Source organism: Patella vulgata, chromosome 5 (genome assembly GCF_932274485.2).
Source record: "Patella vulgata chromosome 5, xgPatVulg1.2, whole genome shotgun sequence".
In the NCBI taxonomy this organism is placed as follows: Eukaryota; Metazoa; Mollusca; class Gastropoda; family Patellidae; genus Patella; species Patella vulgata.
In genome coordinates this window covers 29,034,007-29,055,222 of record NC_065883.2, presented here as the reverse complement: position 1 = coordinate 29,055,222, position 21,216 = coordinate 29,034,007, and the positions used below count along the sequence as shown (strand labels likewise).

Below are 21,216 nucleotides of genomic sequence, written 5' to 3'. Positions count from 1 at the left end.
TCTGCAACTATAAGAGATAGAGATCTCGGCCATAATTCTGTTAATTCTGTTATATTTTTGGATAGCAGGAGACATTGCTGAGCAGATAGCAGTTAAAAAACGTCAAATTTAGAAACTTTGTACTATTCATTTTTTGGTGAAAATTAGAAAATTTTCTAAAATTCTTATTTCTTGGAATTTTTAAATTCTTTTTACATTTTTGGATAGCTGACATCAATCTGAATTAACATTCTGAACTGCTAATTTTGATTTTTCCCTTTTTTTTTTCCCACAGTTTAGTCAAATCGTACAGTTTGTACTACTTTATAACGACTACTTCGATCTTTTTGAACCTTCAGGAGCATAAAGAGGAATATCTGAAGTAGTGCATAAAAGTATTTTTGAAATTCTCTATTGACCGGAAGTACTCAAGAAAAGTATCCAAGAAAAATGGGTGTCTGTGCGCAAAATGCATTGTATAAATTGGTTGTTTACTGAGTAGTTAAAGTTTTATATCGTTTAATAGCGAATTGCATTGTTTATCAGATGGTACTGAAGTGACAAGTTTATATTACAAACTCAAAAAGTTATGTGACTTTGAAAAGTATGTTTTTTTACGATTTCGAGCAAGTTTAGACGCCTGTTTCCCGAAAAGTCCACCTAAATTTTTTTTTTAAACTTCTTCTATACAGAGTCTAATCGGTATTCTTTTGTATGAAACCTTTTTACAACAGTCCGAAATATCAGAGGTAGGAGAATAAAGGGATCGAGAATTGAAAACGGTGTATTTCATTGTTAACAGAAACATGCTGCGAGAGTGGATAAAATCGGTACGTATTTCTAGCATAAAGAGCAGTATAGAGAGCTTCTTTTTTTTTTTTTTACAGTGACAATATTTGAACTACGAGTGTTTTACTGTTAACCAAAACATTTTATCTTCATGACGTCATCACTTTATACCAGTAAATAAAAAGCGCTCCGCTGCAGCTATTTATAACCAAAATGCTTTCCTATGTTAATAAAGAAAAACAGATGTTGTTTATTAGAATGCTAAATACAATCGTAAATTAATACTGCTTTTCGAACCGTTCTCAAAACTATTCTTTTTTTGTTCTTTTTCCATTTCGCGTGAAAATTGGAAAAAAGAGATTGAGAATGGAAAACAGCGTATTTCGTTGTCAAAGATGTATTATTTCACCCTCATCAACCGAATCCAAACAAAACAGTGGAGTAACTTACCGAAACGAAATTAAGTACAGAGCTTGAGTAAACCTCTAATTACATCTGCGGTCTCGAGCTTAACCTTGATTACAAATTGTCGTCAAGAATGCTAGAGCTCAATATGATTAAAACACAAGATCCTTTTTGTTTCGTTTTTTATAGTTTAAAATGTTGTTTTACTTGTCTTCACAACACTAGGATCTGGAAGAGTTGTTATATAACACGCATTCTGGTTGAAGTAAAAGATTAGCCAAACAGACTGTTACAGCGACTTCTTGGCGTGCGATGCATGGAACTGTGGGTAAACCACTAGAAACGTCAACGCTGATTGATTAATCAATGTCTGATGTCACAGGGTCAAAAGATGTTGGTAAGACCCCCGACGCAAACTTTCACTAGAACTGGTCAGATCTTCATGTAGTTTAGGCCATTGAAAGTATAAAAAAAACAAAAAAACGAAATATAGATCTGTATTTTGGGTAAATTTTTATCGGTGAACATATCAGTATATCTGTGTATATACACAGTAATTGTTTATGAAATAAAGACAAATACTCTAAATAAATTTGAGAGGATAAAAACATTGATCTTTTTTAACATAATGATTATCAGCATACCGTAAGATATATTTTATAAGGGGATTTAGTCGTACTCGTGGTGTGAGGTCACTTGACACCAGTTAGATGTGGTGCTTTCATTACAGCTTGACCCCTGCACACATGCATCTCATCACAAAGTAAAATTGGTCAGTGTTATTTAGTTCTCAAGATGATCATATTTACTGTATAAACTGGACAACAATAATAGTGGGGAAGATTGTCAACTCAAAAGAATCAATTTATATTAGCTATTTACATGTAATCTATAGATTGTTTTTCGTTACTTCTTGATTCATAATTAATTATGCAACTCGACCTTCTTTTTCATCTGGCATTTTCATATTTTATCCTCTCATAATAGTTTTACTTGAGTTGGTGGCACCTTTATGAACAGAAATGAACAGTCAGTAGGCCAGTAGTGTGTTGAAAAACTAAATAGAGTTGCTTCCCTTTACATCCAAAGTAAATAAATAACTTCGCTTTTTAAGATTCTAGAGAATTAAATTGTAGTCCAATGTCACACATAACATACATAGTCACCTGACCACAAATTCCAGCATAATTATCACTGTTACTACACCAGCACTGTACGTAGATGTCGATCACAGCCCATTAATGGAGTTATTTCCCTTTGTCACCTTTTACATAAGTTTTAATCTTTTTGAACATACTCAATTCTTGGTATTGAAGATGTTCCATTGTTTCTGTAGCAACAAACTGTTGTAGAACATCAAATGTACACCCCGATGATGCACTTTCCCGAGTGTAGGGATATTTCTCCTTGTAATAATTTGAGTTCAATTTTTGAAGGGCATTATAAGATCTTTCACACTTTTCTTCATCAATCACCGATGCTTCACCATTTTTAAAACCCCTAGCTACGCTCTCACGAATGATAAATCCTAAATCTCTACCGACTTTGGTTTCATCAAGTTTCCATTCACTACAAAGTCTCATGAACAATCTGTACCTGGGGGCTGCCATCTTGGAATATTTGGTAAAGGGAAATAACTTTCGAGAAGAAACACGGAGTTAGGCTACTAATTATTTTCACAACAAAGTCCATGTTTATTTCATGGCATATCTTAATTATCTAGACTCAAACTAATCTAAAGTAAATATTCTTCAGTCGCTACTAGAAGAAGGCTTTCAAAGTTTGATTTTGACCACCACCATTTTTTAAATATTCTATGGGGTATAAAAGAGAATATCAGCACGCAGCGTCAGATTTATGATAAATCTGATCAAATTATTGCACAGATCAAAGCTTTGTTGAAAATTCAGTTATCATCTGGTGGACTTTAAAGGAGCTAAATCGCTAAAATTCTGGACTTAGAAATCAACACAAATGTACATAAACTGATTTACATTCAGTAGTTTCTGTTTTTACTGTAATTTCTAACAAGTTATATTCGGCAAATTTATCGAATGGCAATCTCTAGCGCCTGGTTATTCCAGTTTACACCGGTAGTATTTATTGTGCATGATCTCCAGATAAGATTATGGCGTCACTGTTTGACATGACTTGTGGACTATGTCTAGCCTTGTTCTTCGAATCCTTTGTTACAAATGGCACTGAAACGCATTATGGTACACAATTCATGTACCAATGTAAAATGATTATTTTGTCTTAAATATTGGATATCAGAAGCCCATCTTTTCCCGGTAAGATCACAACATCAATGTTGATTTAAATTGACAAATAATTTGTGTTTTCAATGTCAAAAACTTTGGATGATACTGAGTTACAGACTTAGCTACTTTAGTTTAGTCCACAAGATGGTGAAGCAATATGATTTTCAGTAATTTCCGGTATATACTGCCAGAGTTATAGCCCTTGATCACTTTTAAAAATATTGTGGATGGTTTAGAGAGAGAGAGAAATGGGGATTAACGTCCACTCAATACAAACTAGGTAATTTCGGGAATAATACATGGTACAATTTTATTTCAATAATTCGCTTACGCGTAGGGGTCTTTAGCAGTGGGAGGAAATCAGAGGACCTGGATAAAAACCACGAGGTTGGGCAGGCGATCCTACTCCTTGTCCCATTCAACCAGGGAATCGAAACCACGCCAGCTGACTCAATGACAGAACTCATGATACAGCGCGCACTTGCTAACCATTCGGCCCCCATCTAACCCTCTGGATTATAGAGGCTAAAGATATCATTCAATTGACTTTCAATTGATACACATTACACAGTGTTTAAGGTCATGAGACAACAGGGACTTGTTTTTCATCAATTACCGATAATTACAGCCAGTTATAAGTCTTGATCGCTTTTGTCAAGCTAGAGTCCAAAGTTATCATCTCATTGACTTAAAATGTGTATACTAATTTCACTGGAGAATTTGTTTTCAGTAAAAATTCTATTTCCCATATTCTGATCTGCAGAAATTATAAAGAATCACATCATATAAACAACTTTGTTTTTAATATAATTGGATTTATTTTTTAAATGCAATTTTCCCTCAGTTTGTTTTCAAAAAATCACCATACAAAATTAAATAAGATTTAAAAAATACATTAACAAAATAATATGCATTAGAAGAGTTATTACTCAAAATATATTATATATCGAAAAGGGTTGTAATATCGATGTTAGCTCTTCTTCTTTAGTACTAACCATCAAAATACATTAACTCATTAATAAAACTGTTTGACAAAGACAATGCAAAGCACTACTTTCAAAATGAATAAATCTTTGCATAACAAACGATAGGCTACAATATCTGTATTAAAAAAGTATAATAAATTACCAGTAACAAATGTATATCTTTAAAATAATCATCATTGAATGAAATGTAATGCCAACAAAACCCTACTAAATTGTTGTTTTGGAATAATTAACCTGTACAATGTATGGATAACCAAACAGCTCTTTATTCAGTGTTATTAATTCTTAGCTCTTAATAGTCCTTAATTCTTATGTTGTCGTATTTCGACATTTGTATACTAAAATTAAAATTTGTATCTTAAAATCAATATCTATTTCACAATCAGACATTTCTTATATTAGATTTTTAAATTGTATCTTTGTTTAATTTAATTGTATTTTAATATAATGATAAAATTTTTTTTAGAAAATCAAAAAATTACATTTACATCAGACACATACAACTAAAAACAAATCTCCAACAATAAATTTCCAAATACCAATTGTCAAAAAACATTTCTCCAAATACATCTAATCTGAATATAATGTCGAGAGAGGATGCTGGTGGTGGGATGTTAAATGGCTCTACCAAACGATAAAACAGTAGCAGCAGCAGCACTATTCGGTTGACTGGATAACCTGCACGAATACGTCAGACTCGCTCCTATGTCACTCCTTTTCTGACTTGCATATAGAGATAGGTAGTGGGCAGCCATAGTTTGACATAGTGTTACTAAAAATAGCCGGGCATCCCTAAGATCTGTTATGCTTTTCTTTAATGTTGAAGATTGCTCTAGCCAACTGGAAGAATCGCCCATTTCTACCTATCAAATTAAACATTGATCATGCCACCTCTTATTGTTATCTTAAACCCAAACAAAGCGACAGTTCAAAATCAGCTCTTATAATCAGATACAATCGTATGCTAACCGGCTAGGGTAAATCACTCATTTTTGATTTGATAATCAAAATATTGATTATTGTACTGTTAAATTCCATTATTTAGAAAAAATTGCATAGTTTCGACTCTAAGCCACAAGATAAACATAAACTGCTGCATTTAATTGGTGTTGACATCTTTAATGCATACTTCAACGCCAGATCATGTTTTTGTTTACATTGGTAATGTGCGCAGAACTCTATATTGAAGTCAGAATAGCACAATGACGTGGGAACCAGCCTGACGTCATTGAGAGACGGTTATCCAGTCTACACTATACGGTTCTTTGAAAATATAAATTCTTCCTTGTGATTTAAAGCTTTATGGTCGTCCATAACAACGTACTAACTGCACAAAACCAGGAGCCAGGACCCACTGGCCCACCAAGTAAAGTTGGATTTTTAAATATATATGATTAATAAAATTATGACAAATGTTACAACTGAAGATATTTCTTAATTTTCAATTTATAAAATAGTACTACTGTATAGTACTATCAAGATAAACATTAATTCTCGCAAATATTTTACAGACAGCTAAATCATTATTTTTAAATCGGTGTTAAGATCACACAAACTCCTTTTCTGTATTCCATGTACTACACTGCATAAAATGATGAATTATTGGAGAGCCTTTACAGGAATGATTCTGAGTGGTTATAGGGTTATAATAAAACCATTTGGAATACGATTGTCTGATATAAATAGAACACATCCTCGCACGACATTGGGATGATAGAAGAATGCAATCTGTTTCACAGAGGTATTGTGAAAGCCTTCTTCTAAATCTGTATAAGATGACTGACCTTTATAAGTTCACATGCCTAATACGTGTGACGTCACATCAGACGTCGTCTAACATTGGCTCGATAGCATGTGCATTGTTTACATAAGATCATACTGGTCCAGTCAGAATGGTGCCTTTTACTCATTTTACATACCTACGCTAAATAGGAATTCATTTTTATGTAGATATACTTCAGATATACTTCATTTTTCTAATACTTCAAAAAAATGTTCTAGAATTTAATTTGCAGAAGGAAAGAATTAATATTGTTAGCTAATAAACCGGTGTCATCCCTTTCAGTGAATGACAGTGATTGTAGAGTCCTAGTGTCCTAGTGAATATTCACTGCTGAACAGTGTGAGAAAGTTGGTTTGATTACAATGTAATATAAAATCAGCCAAAATAACAAAACATTGTAATGTAATTTTAATTACCAGCAGAATGGCATTCAACCCAACTGAGGAAGACATGAGGATAATGAATAAACCTACCACTGAGATTGATTTTGATTATTTCATGAAGCCATCCCAGATTTACTGTCACTGCATGCAGACAAAGAAAAGTGATTACTAATTGTAATTCTCCAAAATATTATTACAAAGCAGGGACGTCTCCACAGGGGCGGTTCCAAATCTCCTCCCGTTCAGCTACATAAATTGTTTAACGGTTGTGTGCGTTAGCCTTTATCATCAGATGGTGGGGTGGGATGGGATGGGATGGGATGGGCATTCAAAGCGTGAGATAATGATATAGACCTATGTGATATCATCATCAATGCTTTGCATCAATGAAATTGTATCATAATTCATAATAAAAATTGATGTCAATTTTCTCTCTTTAAAAAGTTGAGTGTGTATATGTATTTCTACATAATTTGGAGATGACGATGGCATCAAATTTCTTTAACAGGAACCTTGCAATCCCCCCACTGCAAAAATTCCTGGATCAGCCCCTGCAAAGCATCAGATAGTTAAATGTGACAATATAAAGGTACAAAAAGTATTCATATAAAGAATTAGCAAGCTTTATACTCTAGAATATATATGGGAAAGCTACTTGGTTAATTTTACTGTCAGTTGCACCAATGTAAAAAAATAGAAGTCCATGAATATAAATTAGTTACAGGCAATTGTTATTTATAATAAAATTTATAAAATAATAAACATAAATCAATGAAAGTCAAATTTGTTAACTGCATTAGTAAAATTATAAGTAATTTGTAAGAATTATAATTTTCTTGTTTACTTAATTAATCACCTAAGTAATATCAGATAGTTTTATCACAAAAGGATATAACAGCCCAATTTCCATTGACCATCCATGACTGATCCTTCTCCTTTGTTTCTTCACCTTGACCTTCCTTTAAGCCGACAACCACATCAGATTTTAAAGCTCGTAAAGTTACTAAGGGTGCTGGATGAAATCCTCGTAGACTTGTTTCAAATGTTTCTGTAGTATTCCATTTCAGGTCTCCAACCAGTTTGCGGTAATTGAGATCTCCCTTAAATATTATTAAGTCAGCTTTGGCCAATTCTTTATACAGCTCTGCAGCTTCAGATTTCATTTCCGCAAAATCAAAAGGTAGTGTCCAAAATGTATCGAAGTGTAGAACCCAGCTTTTGTCTTCAATGCGGTCCTGCCATAGACGGCCAAATTTGGACATAGCTAAATTATTAGTGGCAGACAAATTTTTAAGCGTCCATGAAAAGTCAGTTGCTGTGACATCAGAGACGAACCAAGGCATGGCTTTTCCATGGAAATGTATAGACTTAGCTAAACCAGCAGATAGTAAAAATTCAGCTAAACACAAATCGGTAACCAGTTCAAAACCTGCATTATCCAATACAATATCAATACGATGGACTCCCTTCTTTGTGTTTATATAATTCCAGATTTGTGAAGAGTCATCGATTAAGATGTTATCTTTAAGGGATTGTAGTTGATCTAGAATACAGCTAGTTTGAGCATTGTCCATACCAGCTGATATTGATAAATCACATTTGTTACCCCATAATGATACCTAAAATAAAAATTTATAACTTTGGTAAATACATCTTTAATACAGTCATGAACCATTCACTGATCTCTATGAATATGTTTCATTCCACCTGGTGTATAATTGATCACCACCCTAATCCAACATTTATGAATTTCACACATCAAACCAGTTGTCTACTAATAAAACTATTAAAGATGTTCAGAATAAAGATAAACTGTATCCAAGAATATGACATGTAATGTAATTTCTGCATATATTGTTATTAAATAAATCCTTGTATTGGTACTACAGACTCTTGATTGTGTATTCTGACCATAGAGCAACAAAATATTGAATTATAGGCATATTATTATAAATACATTATTATTATTCAAGGCAGTGATGGGATTTTGCCCGTATATTCCGGACTTGTCCGAATCTTTTTTTCCAAACGCCCAAAATTGTCCGACCGAGAATATGCGCAATCGGACATCAAGACATGGTGAATAATATTCAAAATTCCGAAATTAATATAGTTTACTGAGTGTATAACTACCACTCAACCAGATTATCGTCGATAATACGCTGGATTGATTAGGTAATTAAGTGATCAACGTATTTATCGTGTTATACGGTCTATAAACCTACCTTGATTAACAACTTAATCTGCCTTGATTGGCTGACTTAATCCTTTGTCGAACAATTCATCAATCTAATCTTAAACAGAAGCCATTGTTTCCCCTTTGTCGGACTATTCATCAATCCATTATAATTTTAATCTTCGTGTTAACCTCGTGGTTTCTGCATTGTCGGACATTTTAATCGCATTGATGTGAGCCGACAATATGTATAAACTCATAGAAGTCACATATTGTAAGAGTATATAACGCCCAGATCAATAGACAGTCATAATTCTTCTGTGATATCACTTCAGTGGAAGAAAGCGTTAAATAAAGCTATTTCACACACACACACACACATCCGAAAAATACTAGACATTGCTAGCACGCGGTTACAGCACTCGGGAAACCTCGGCAGATTCCGTTACTCTACATCTAGCTTCGGCTGTATGACGGTAAGTGATATGTACCTACGAACTTGCCGGTTTTAGAAAGAAGTTATCAAAATTGCGTCGTTTCAAGCGTTTTTAGAATTTTCAGAGCAAAGTTGTCCTTGTTTGAAGAAAATCTGATTAAACTTGAAAGAAAAACAGCTTCAGACGGTTAAAGTATGATAACTGAACCGGTATTAGAAATCTCGCGAGACGCGTGAAATTATGAAATGAATACGTGACAAAATACACGCTTCTAATGTCGAAGAAAAGATTCTATTTTGATGGCATATTCTCGGATTTATGATCATATTTTGAATGGGGTTTATGTTTTTAAATAAAGAAATAAGTAATCTAGGCAATGTTGACGAATATGTCAATTGGAGTAGTGTAAGTACTTAATTGTTTTAGACGACAGCGCGTGCTAGAGTAGAATGCGATTATTTAGAGGATGGTGTCATTCGCTCGTTGTGGTAGAGCGACCTTTATTGCCCAAAAAATTTCGGGATATCATATTATTACCCTCTGTACATAAGTCATAACGGAGTATAAGACGAATGCCGGACTTCTGCTGAAAAATGTAGCGACTTATGACCCGAAAATACGGTAATTTTGGAGGAATTTGAAACAGTACAGATCGGCAGTAGTCGACACGCGTTCATTCTATCGTATTACGAATTTTGTAGGAATATCACCGACATAAATTTGAATACCGTACGGGAATTTAATATAAAAAATAACGAGGTGCACCTATTTTTTTATTAAGGACGAATTTGAATATTTTGTTTACACATGATTTTTGTGTGTGGTCTAAAAACTGCCATCTTAAATAAGAGTTATGTCCCTTTATTTTCGGTAAAAATGTCTGACAAGAAAATTTTTGAAATCCCATCACTGATTCAAGGGTAGATATATACTAAACTATCAAAACTCTAGAAATACAGATTACTAGCTCACAAATATACAGTACTGTTATAGAAATGTGACCAATCATTACAAACCTATTAATCCATTTAATATGAGTTTAGCAATTAGTTCAACTTACTTGTAAGTACTGTTGAAATAACAGGTTTTGAGATAGCTTTTTATCAGATTCTGTTTCGATATTGTCAACTGTAACTAATAAATTTGTAAGTAAAGTTTGTATAGCTAGTTCAGATGAATAATAGGCATTGTTCTTGGATTCTTCAAAAACATCGAAATCTTTCATCACTTTACTGGAAATAAAAAAAAGATTAAAATTCATAAATTTTGTTGGAAAACTTTCACCAACTTCACTGAAAATGAAGACATTTTCTTTTTTTTATGAAATCTGTATTACTCCTTTGATAAAAATTTTCTTTCCTTTTTGAATTATCAATGTCTAATATCAAATGGGTCATGACAATGAACCACCTTCATCTACACTGTATATCAATGTCCAACTAAGGTTTAAAAAAAATATATGATAAGGAAAACCTAGCGGATGCCAGGCAAGATACGCCCACATTTTGCAAGGGATGTATAGAAAACAAGCTAAAAAAAAAAACCCAAGCCAACAGTGAGGCTGATGTCCCCTGCCGAAATCCCCAAATAAATAGATGACACATATTAATTAATCGCACATCTATTTTTTTCAAAAGTATCAAGCAATCAAACTGATTATTAACTATACACTAAGCTTCATCACTCTCTATCAGATAGAATCAAAGTTATCTTGTCCCAAAGCATCGACCAAGGAAATTGCTTATCTCTGCTTAGCTTTTGCTCGATATGTTAATCATTGAACTAAGTCAAGACGAACATCTACATCAAGTTTAAACATTTTACCTCAATTAGAAGAAGAGTTGTTATATTCCAAAGTCTTGACCAATCAAAATGCTTATTGCTCCTAAGCAGAAAATTCTCATCATCGAACTTAGTCAAGGTATGGATGTAATGAAACTATACACCAAGTTTCATCACTCTCACTTAATTAGAACTAAAGTTAACGTGTCCCAAAGCATCAACCAATCAAATTGCTTATCTTTGCTTACCCTAAGCAGAAAATGCTCATCTTCACACTCCATCAAGGCATTGACTTAATAAACAACTACACCAAGTTTGAACATTCTAGCTCAATTAGAAGGAGAGTTATTGTGTTCCAAATTCTCGATCAATCAAATTGCTTACCACTCTGCTTACTCTGAACCGAAAATGCTAACTTTCGAACTTAGTCAAGGTATTGATATAATGAAACTATACACCAAGTTTCATCACTCTCACGTAATTAGAACTAAAGTTATCGTGTCCCAAAGCATCAACCAATCAAATTGCTTATCTCTGCTTACCCTAAGCCGAAAATGCTCATCTTCGAACTCCATCAAGGCATTGACCTAATAAACAACTACACCAAGTTTGAACATTCTAGGTCAATTAGAAGGAGAGTTATTGTGTCCCAAAAAGTGTGATGGACGGACGGACAGACAGACAGACAGACGAAAGGCGGAGAACAAAAAACAAGCCAACAGTGAGGCTGATGTCCCAAGCTGAAATTCCAAAATAAATAGATGACACATATTAATTAATCGCACATTTATTTTTTTTCAAAAGTTTCAAACTGATTATCAACTATACACTAAGTTTCATCACTCTCTATCAGATAGAATCAAAGTTATCTTGTTCCAAAGCATCAACCAATGAAATTGTTTACCTCTGTTTAGCTTTAGCTCGAAATGCTAATCAATGAACTCAGTCAAGACATTCACCTAATGAACATCTACATCAAGTTTAAACATTCTACCTCAATTAAAAGCAGAGTTGTTATGTTCCAAAGTCTTGACCAATCAAATTGCTTATCGATCCTTTGCCTAAGCAGAAAAGTCTCATCATCAAATTTAGTCAAGGTAATGATATAAGTTATCGTGCCCTAAAGCACCAACCTATCAGATTGCTTATCTCTGCTTACCGTAAGCAGACAATGTTTATCATCGAACTCCATCAAGACATTCACCTAATGAAAGCCTACACAAAGTGTGAACATTCTACCTCAATTAGAAGGAGAGTTATCGTGTTCCGAAGTCTCGGCCAACAAATTGCTTATCACTATGCTTACCCTGTGCAGAAAATGCTCATTATCGAACTTAGTCAAGGTAATGATCTAATAAAACTACTCACCAAGTTTCATCACTCTCACTTAATTAGAACTAAAGTTATCGACTATCGTGTCCCAAAGCAACAACCAATCAAATTGTTTATCTCTTCTTACCCTAAGCAGACAGACAGACAGACAAACCCATTTTAAAAAGATTTTTTGTACAAGGAGCGACCATTTTGGCCGGCAGTTTGGGTCAGACTTTTACGAAATTCGAACTCAACCTTCTTTAATGTGTAACAACAGTGATATATTTAAACTTTTTTTAAAATTGGATACAAATTTTGACTTTAAGCGGGTCCACAAGCTAAAAATGTGACTTTTAAAAAAATCAGGGGCCATAATCCAAGATTTACGTTTGGATATGCACGATTATCAAAAGGAACCAAGATCTTTGTAATATAAACATAAATTTCAAGTTTTATCAAAACAATCTTGATATAGCATATACATGTATTTACACCTATTTGAGTACAGGGGGTGGTCATTTTGTCCGGCAGTTTTGGTCCGATTTTCACTAAATTCAAGTTCAACCTTCATTAGGCTGCAACGGTGACATATTCAAATGTTTTTTTTAAATTGGATAAAAATTGTGAACAAGCTAAAAACGTGATTTTTCGCTCTATCGGGGGCTATAATTCAGGAAGTTACGATCCACTATGCGTGAATATCGAAAGGAACCGAGATCTTTGGGTTATAAACTTACATTTTAAGTTTCATCAAAATCGGATAAAAATTGTGACCTCTATAGGGTCCACAACCTTGATATACCATATTATTACGTTATCTGAGAACGAAGGGCGGTCATTTTGTCCGGTAGTTTTAGTCCAATTTTCACGAAATTCGAACTCAACCATCCTTAGTGTATAACTGTGATATATTCACAGGTTTTTTTTTAAATAGGATAAAAATTGTGACCTCTATAGGGACCACAGGCTCAAAACATGATTTTTCGTACAATCAGGGGCCAATATCAAAAGGAACCAAGATCTTTGGGAGATAGACCTATATTTCAAGCTTCGTCAAAATCGGATAAAAATTGTGACCTGTAGAGTGTCCATAAACAAATTGTGGAAGGACAGAGGCGATGACAATATACGTCCACATGAAAATGTGGGCGTAAAAAAAATTATTGTTTTGTGAGTAATTATCGAGCTTGTATATTTACAGGATGATCAAATTTAACGTCTGTACTAATTACTTAGTTAGATCGTGAACTGAATGACTGTTAAAATGTTAGCTTACAATAATTTATTGACTAATCATTGAATACTTTTAATCTCATCGACCGACATCAAGGGGATTAAAATGTCCATACGCAGTAGAACGATAAATCACGTTTGTTAAACATTTTTTCACGCTTAATTTTGGACAAGAAACTTGATTCGCAGATTCCCTTAAATTTGATAACTTTCTGCTAATCAAATTAATATCTGATTCGCACTTACGTCGTTTTTGTTTAGCAAACTGTGATGCAATACCGCTTACCATATTCCCTGACATATAAATATATCCTTAAAATTAGCTTATTTGTCAAATAGTCTGACCAGCTATGCTTCCATTATTCCTTACTATGGGAATATAAAGTTAGCATTAACATGATTATCAAATAACGATAGAATTATGGTTCAGATATATTGTATCTTTAGGCTACATACAAGGGAGGACACTCACAAATATAAGCAATCATTTACCATAGTTCCACACTTTCTTGTAACCTTCTATACATATAACATTCTAAATATAGCCAAGCTGAACTAAACCATTTTGGTGGTTCATTATCATTTTCGTTGGTTAGTTTTTCTAAGATTTGGTTCCATATTATGGTGTCTGATCTATCATCCTCTAGTGGTATCACTGGTTTGTTTGTTTGAATCTCATATCGGAGTTTGGAAATATGTCCTGCAATGTTTTTAAGATCTTCAGCACCATCCTAAAATTATTGAATAATTTTGAGAACATCTCATGTGTGAAACATTTTCTTTGTCTACATTAAAATTAAGATGGTTTGGAGTTTAGACATGCTGTACCATTATAACAATAGACATTGTAGTTCAATACATTCACCTTGGAGCTACAAGGAAGTTTATCTAATACTGATTGCACTTATTAATTTATACTCCTTGAATGTCACACTTCCTCCCTGTATAGAAGGCTTCGGCCGGGGTTTTCATAACAAGTACCTAATCAGCAAACACATGTATATATGTCAACAAAGTAATAAAATATTATCAAACCACATAGAGATGGTGTGGCATTCCAAGAGTGTTAATAGCATTTTTGATTGTAAATAGTACAATCAAATTCTGGGACTGGGACTTGATTATAACGCTCTTCCGGGTCTATCATACTTCTAAGTCTACGCTTTATACTTGTACTTATAATGAACCAAGTTACTATGAAGTTCAAGCGTAAATTGTGATGTGACATATTTCTATATAGTAAGATGACATGTTGTTATGATTGTATGTGTAAATATATTACCTCTCCAAATTCAGGTCCAAGGTTATTTTTTTTTCGATGAACAGAATCTACAACCTTTGTTAAAATAACTGGCATACGATCCTTTATTGTTAGATATGCAAATGAGCTGAAAGCAAAATACAATAAGAATATACAGCTACAATGTACATTTTATTTTATCATCAGATCAAAATCTGACACTGATTACCGGTATATTTTTTCAGATATTTCAGAAATATCCAAGGACATCAACAACATAAACTAGGTTGTTTTAGAGTCAAATATGTAATTTAATCATGGAATTCTAAATGTAATAACATCAGATCACGACTATAGCACATGAGAATGATGTTTCACAATCATGTAAAAGCACCACAGATCAATTCTCTAAAACATAAAATATTTAATTCAATAGTATAGAAATGTTGAAAATCACAATTTTATGGGGCAGTCATTGGGTTTAACAAGTGGCTTTTAAAAAGCTAGCATAGTACAACTCCTACAGTTCTGCCAAGGTTGACTCTTGAACACCATGAACAAGCCATTGCATAAATTCAATGGTCCATGAGTACCGCAGCCACTGGAAGCAGCACTGTGAAGAAGGATTCAGCAAGCAGCCGTCGGAGGCTTAATTCCTTCATTCGGTCTGTGTTTCTTTTTTTTGACCTCATTTGCCAATATTTCATTTAAAAGTTGTTATGGCCACCATGGGTTGTTTTTGACTATCTTGTCTCAGTAAAGTGTAGCCATCAATTGTGGCAAAAATCACATTTCAGCTGTATTATGTCTGGCGAGCACTTCCAGTCTCTGTGGTTGAGAGCCTGGCAAGGACAGCGTCTAGTCATTTAGAGAGGATGAAAAACAGAGATCCCGTGTACACATTGGCATGCATGTAACGGATCCCTTGACAGTTGGAATTCAATATAAGAGTAGGCTGTAGCATCGCTATCTGGGCAAAATTTCATCACTAGCCCAGTGGTGCGAAGAACTAGGACCTTAAGTTGTTATGTGAGACTGTGAGAGGATATCTGATAATTCAAAAAAGTAATTGAATGCCACTAAATAAGGGCAAACGAGAAAAATAGAAATAGTCTGTACATTCCCTTGCTTTTATTCATTCTATACTTCAAGATACATTATGGGAGATTAGATAAAGAGCTGGCAGTTCTCACCATAATAGCTAACCAGCGGCTGCCAGGCAGGATATGCCCACAGTTTGCAAGAGATGGATAGAGAACAATCTAAAAACAAACATGATTTTTTGTACAATCAGGGGCAATAATCCAGAAAGTTATGGTCTGAAATGCGCAAATATCAAAAGGGACTGAGATCTTTGGGATATAAAGATGTGTTTTAAGTTTCATCAGAATCGGATAAAAATTGTGACCTCTAGAGGGTCCACAACCTTCGTATTGCATACGTTTACACAATTTGCGTACAAAGAGTGGCCATTTTGTTGGGCAGTTTCATTTCGATTTTTCCGAAATTTGAATTCAACCTTCATTATGGTGGAATGGTGAAATATTTTAAGGGTTTTTAAAATTGGAAAAAACAGCAGCTGCCAGGCAGGATACGGCCACATTTTGCAAGAGATGGATAGAGAACAATTTAAAAACAAACAGGATTTTTTGTACAATCAGGGGCAATAATCCAGAAAGTTATGGTCTGAAATGCACAAATATCAAAAGGGATTGAGATCTTTGGGATATAAAGATATGTTTAAAGTTTCATCAAAATCGGATAAAAATTGTGACCTCTAGAGGGTCCACAACCTTCGTATTGCATACTTTTACACAATTTGCGTACAAAGAGCAGACATTTTGTCAGGCAGTTTCATTTCAATTTTCCCGAAATTCGAATTCAACATTCATTATGGTGGAATGGTAATATATTTAAATGGTTTTTAAAATCCAAACTCAATCAAAATTACGGTGTAACAGTGATATATTTGAACATCTTTTTAAATCGGATTATAATTGTGAACCACTAGCTAAAAACGTGATTTTTCATACAATCAGGGGCCATAATTCAGGACATTATGATCCGATACGCACGAATAGCGAAAGGAACCAATATCTTTGGGTTATAAACATGTATTTCAAGTTTCATCAAAATCAAAATCAGATCAAAATTGTGACCTCTAGAGAGTCCACAAGTTTGATATACCAGATGTTATTTTGTCCAGCAGTTTTAGTCCAATTTTCACGAACTTCAAACTCAGCCAAAATTACAGTGCAAAGGTGATATACTACAACGTTTTTTTAAATCAGAAAATAATTGTGACCTTTAGAGGGACCTCAAGCTAAAAACGTGATTTTTCGTACAATCAGGGGCCATAATTCAGGAAGTTACAATCCAATATGCGCGAATATCAAAAGGAACAAAGATCTTTGGGTTATAATATTTTGGTCCGATTTTTACGAAATTCAACCAATCTTTGGGTGTAACGGTGATATACTCAAACATTTTTCTAAATCGGATAAAAATTATGACCTCTATAGGGTCCACAAGCTAATATCGCGATTTTCGTACAATCAGGGGCCATAATTCAGGAAGTTACGGTCCGTTATGCGTGAATATCGAAAGGAACCAAGATCTTTGGGCTATAAACTTACATGTCAAGTTTCATCAAAATCGGATAAAAGTTGTAACCTCTATAGGGTCAACAAACTAAAAATGCGATTTTTCATACAATCAGGGGCTATAATCTATGAAATTACGGTCCGATACATGCCAATATTAAAAGGAACTGAGATCTTAGGGAGATAAACCTATATTTCAAGTTTCATTGAAATCGGATAAAAATTGTGATCTGTAGAGTGTCCACAAACAATTGTGGACGGACGGACAGGGGCAACGACAATATACGTCCACATGAAAATATTGGCGTATAAAAACTAGATACTGTAAGGGGAATTTGCTGAAAATTTCAGTCAAATTGATCCACTCCAAACCAAGATTTTAGCTATTGAATTTACGGCCTAGCCTCGATCAATAGGCAATAGGCAGATTTAATAGCTCTTGCATAATGTATGTTTAATAAAAACATGGTAATGCACAGACATTTTCTATTTTTATAGTAGTGACAGTCAATCATTTTTTTGAATAGTCAGGTATCCTCCCACAGTCTCATATAACAACTTTTGGTCTTCAAAGGAATTATTAGTGAGCAGGAATTCGCCTGTGTATCTGTTATAACTCGTCACTTTAATAAGTTATATAGAAGGATAACTTGTGTTTTCCTTTTGCGTTCGTCACTTCGCTTTCTTGAAATCTTCATAACGCATCTATCATTTCCTACATACATGTAACTTATGCTACTTTAAGCGAGTATAAATTTACTGTTAACTCATTAGTGATGAATTGACCGATTCATGCCAAACCGAATGCATGTGACTGAATAGTCAAATCGAAAATTATGTATTTAGATCTCCAAAACGCTAATGCCTCTTTAGGATTTAAGCTTATATTTACAATGTCGTCTACTCGTAATCTTTTAACTAGTTTATATTCAAAGTTGCATGTACCATGCGCTGATCATTTCTGTATCACAAGGTCAACGGGACGGTAGCACCTCATTTCGGTCCCGCGTCAGTTCGGACTCAACACAAACGTCGTTTCGGACTCAGTTTGACGACCTTTCAGACTTACTTGGCGACTTTTGGGACTCGGACTGGCGACTTTTCGGACTCGGACTGGCGACATTTCGGACTCAATAAAAGCTGAACAATTCTATGTATTTATTTGTAATAACTGTTTTTTCTTCTGATTTAGGTGAGGCCGAAGACAGACCATTCACAATAATAAAGAAATTAAACATTGTTACTTGTGTTTTATTTATCCCATACAGACCTTACACACTTGAACTTTTATTAAATTAAATTAATTACTAGGTTGATCACATATTATTAAAAGGTAAAAAATGTGTTTTTATGTTATCATTGGAGTCATAATAAATAACTACTGTCTGAGTCTTGGTAAATTTTAAACGGATTTCTTCGATTATGAACAAACTACTTAACTTTGGTTATTATAAACTTACCTGTGTGTTTGTAATGAACTCCCGTTCGATAAAATCCATTGCACAACTAATTATCACAACAATGAAAACAAGTTCTCTCTTGAAAAATTGAAATATCACAAACTTTTCCCAGAGAAAAATACCAATATGGAAGATGGTTACGTCACTCTGCGGAAGATATCATTTCGTATTAGGGGTGACAGCATAGGAAATTCAAGTACAATTACGACAAGAATCCATGACCACTCGGACCAAAGACCACACGGTTTAAGACCAGTCGGACCAACTGATAGACCACTCAGCCAAAACAAATAGACAACTCGGACCATAGAAAAAGACTATTCGGACCCAACAGAAAGACGACTCGGACCAATAATAAAGTGTTGTTTTAATAAATTGATAATTGCGTTTGTTTTAATATGATTACTCGAACCAATAATAAAGTGTTATTTTAATAAATTGATAATTGTGTTTATTTTAATATGACTACTCAAACCAATAATAAAGTGTTATTTGAATAAATTGCTAATTGTGTGTGTTTTAATATGAGTACGCGAACTAATAATAACGTGTTGTTTGAATAAATTGATAATTGTATTCCAAATCGCAAATTATCGAGAACCACACTTGTAGTCACGTTTAAAAAGGGGCATATAAACGTCCGGTCTTCGTATTATTATGTGCTGTTTATATTAACGCATCAAGGGCGGATAACTTGAAAACGTGTCCCCCCCCCCCATATATAGTAACCCAGGGGTTAGTGGGGTAGAACGGAATGAAACCACTGGGGATACCGCGAATGTGGAAAAAGTAAAATTAGGCTATCAGACAAGAACAGTATACCCGTATATGTAGAAACTGTCAAAAGTCTGGACATACCGAATATCATTGCAAGAGTAAAGAAAAATTAGATTGATATTTTTTTTTGGCACCATTATTAATTAATTTTAAAACTAATCGTTGATTTATTTTCCGTACACAAAATTGAACTAAACAACTCTAAATATAAGAATTCCGTATAGGAATTATTTGCTTCTTTGTATTGTGATTTAATAATAAATAAATAGCATATTGTCTAGCCTTATAATATAATTTAATTGGTCCGACTGGTCTTGTTTTGGTCCGACTGGTCTTAGTCCGAGTGGTCTGGATACCTACGACAATTGGCATTGAGTTTGAGCGTTCGCACACATAACTACCCGCATTCCTGTATTTAGTTACCGTCTTTTACATTCTAGTAAAATCTCTGAAAATTTTATAGCTTTACTTTTTGAAATATTTTGTTCTAATTATTTGATTAGCGACTCGGATGGGATTATTTACTTTTGAACACGCATGCCGCACAAACACAACTATACATTCGTTTTACGGGCTTTATCACACTTCGGTCAAAACTGTCGAATCGAGAATTAATGTTCCGCTTCTTACGGGGTCACACGGGCTTAGTAGCATTATATACCCACCCGGGCACCCAATAACGCTGAGGGCTGCCGCAACACGCTTAAAGATGTTACTGAAGCGGTTATTATTCGATCGAAAGAATGCGTATAAAATTAAAAATACACTCAGAGAATTCGGAGGTAAGCTTCATGATCCTTGTTAAATTATTTATAACATAAAGAAGATAGGATATTTATAGTTTATACATGACTTTATTTTTACGAGTATCCGTGCAATCAGTGATATTTTAATTGTGAAGAAAATTTGATAGACTGGCGATCAATGGTTTCCATATAAATCTCCTATGTAATTGCCTTCAATTGATATTTTTCGTCGCCCAAACCCATATACGATCAAAATGATCGCGCTGTCAAACTATCTTTCAATGTTAACCAACCCCCGCAACAGGTATATTGGATTCGACCAATACGTCACGAAGACATTGTTGAAATCGACTCTGTCGAAATTACAAGTAAATTTTCAAATTTTTCAAGAGAGAACTTGTTCTCATCGTTGTGATAATTAGTTGTGCAATGGATTTTATCGAACGGGAGTTCATTACAAACACACAGGTAAGTTTATAATAACCAAAGTTAAGTAGTTTGTTCATAATCGAAGAAATCCGTTTAAAATTTACGATGGTTCACACAGTAATATTTAATTTTAATTGGCTGTTACTGTTTATGTTATGACCAAAATCAATGGTTCAAAGGTTGGTCGTTTTGGTTTATAATGACGCTCGATTTGTAACATTGTCAAGCGTATTATAAGGCACTTAAATTAACTCTGATTGATTTCCTGTCAATCCAGCAAGATCTTACATCTTGGGCATACATTATTATTCTTACTCTTGGAACTTTGCTGATAAAGAAGCCGGTAACTTCTTCAGAACTTCACTTTCGGCAGCCATGACACCTGTTTAATTAAAAAATTATGGATTGTAGAAATAGATCAAAACAAATTTTT

At 34.0% G+C, this 21,216-nt stretch overlaps 1 protein-coding gene across 1 annotated transcript; it reads right to left on the bottom strand.

Annotated features, from left to right (window-relative positions):
• Positions 1-4,234: 4,234 nt before the first annotated feature.
• Positions 4,235-21,160, bottom strand: LOC126820505 (damage-control phosphatase ARMT1). Its single transcript, XM_050548532.2, has 5 exons — positions 21,099-21,160; positions 14,811-14,916; positions 14,021-14,259; positions 10,260-10,431; positions 4,235-8,205 (listed from the first exon to the last, which is right to left on the bottom strand). The coding sequence occupies exons 1-5, from the start codon at positions 21,158-21,160 to the stop codon at positions 7,453-7,455; spliced, it is 1,332 nt and encodes a 443-aa protein (XP_050404489.1). The 3' UTR covers positions 4,235-7,452.
• Positions 21,161-21,216: the final 56 nt, after the last annotated feature.

Bases quoted from the DNA above. Each gene is read 5' to 3' on its own strand.
- LOC126820505 (XM_050548532.2), bottom strand. From the start codon at position 21,160: ATGGCTGCCGAAAGTGAAGTTCTGAAGAAGTTACCGGCTTCTTTATCA. The intron at 14,260-14,810 runs GTAATATATTTA...CAATAATTTTAG, and splicing joins TTGGACCTGAATTTGGAGAG to GATGGTGCTGAAGATCTTAA. The intron at 8,206-10,259 runs GTAAGTTGAACT...TTTTTATTTTAG, and splicing joins TATTTCAACAGTACTTACAA to GTATCATTATGGGGTAACAA.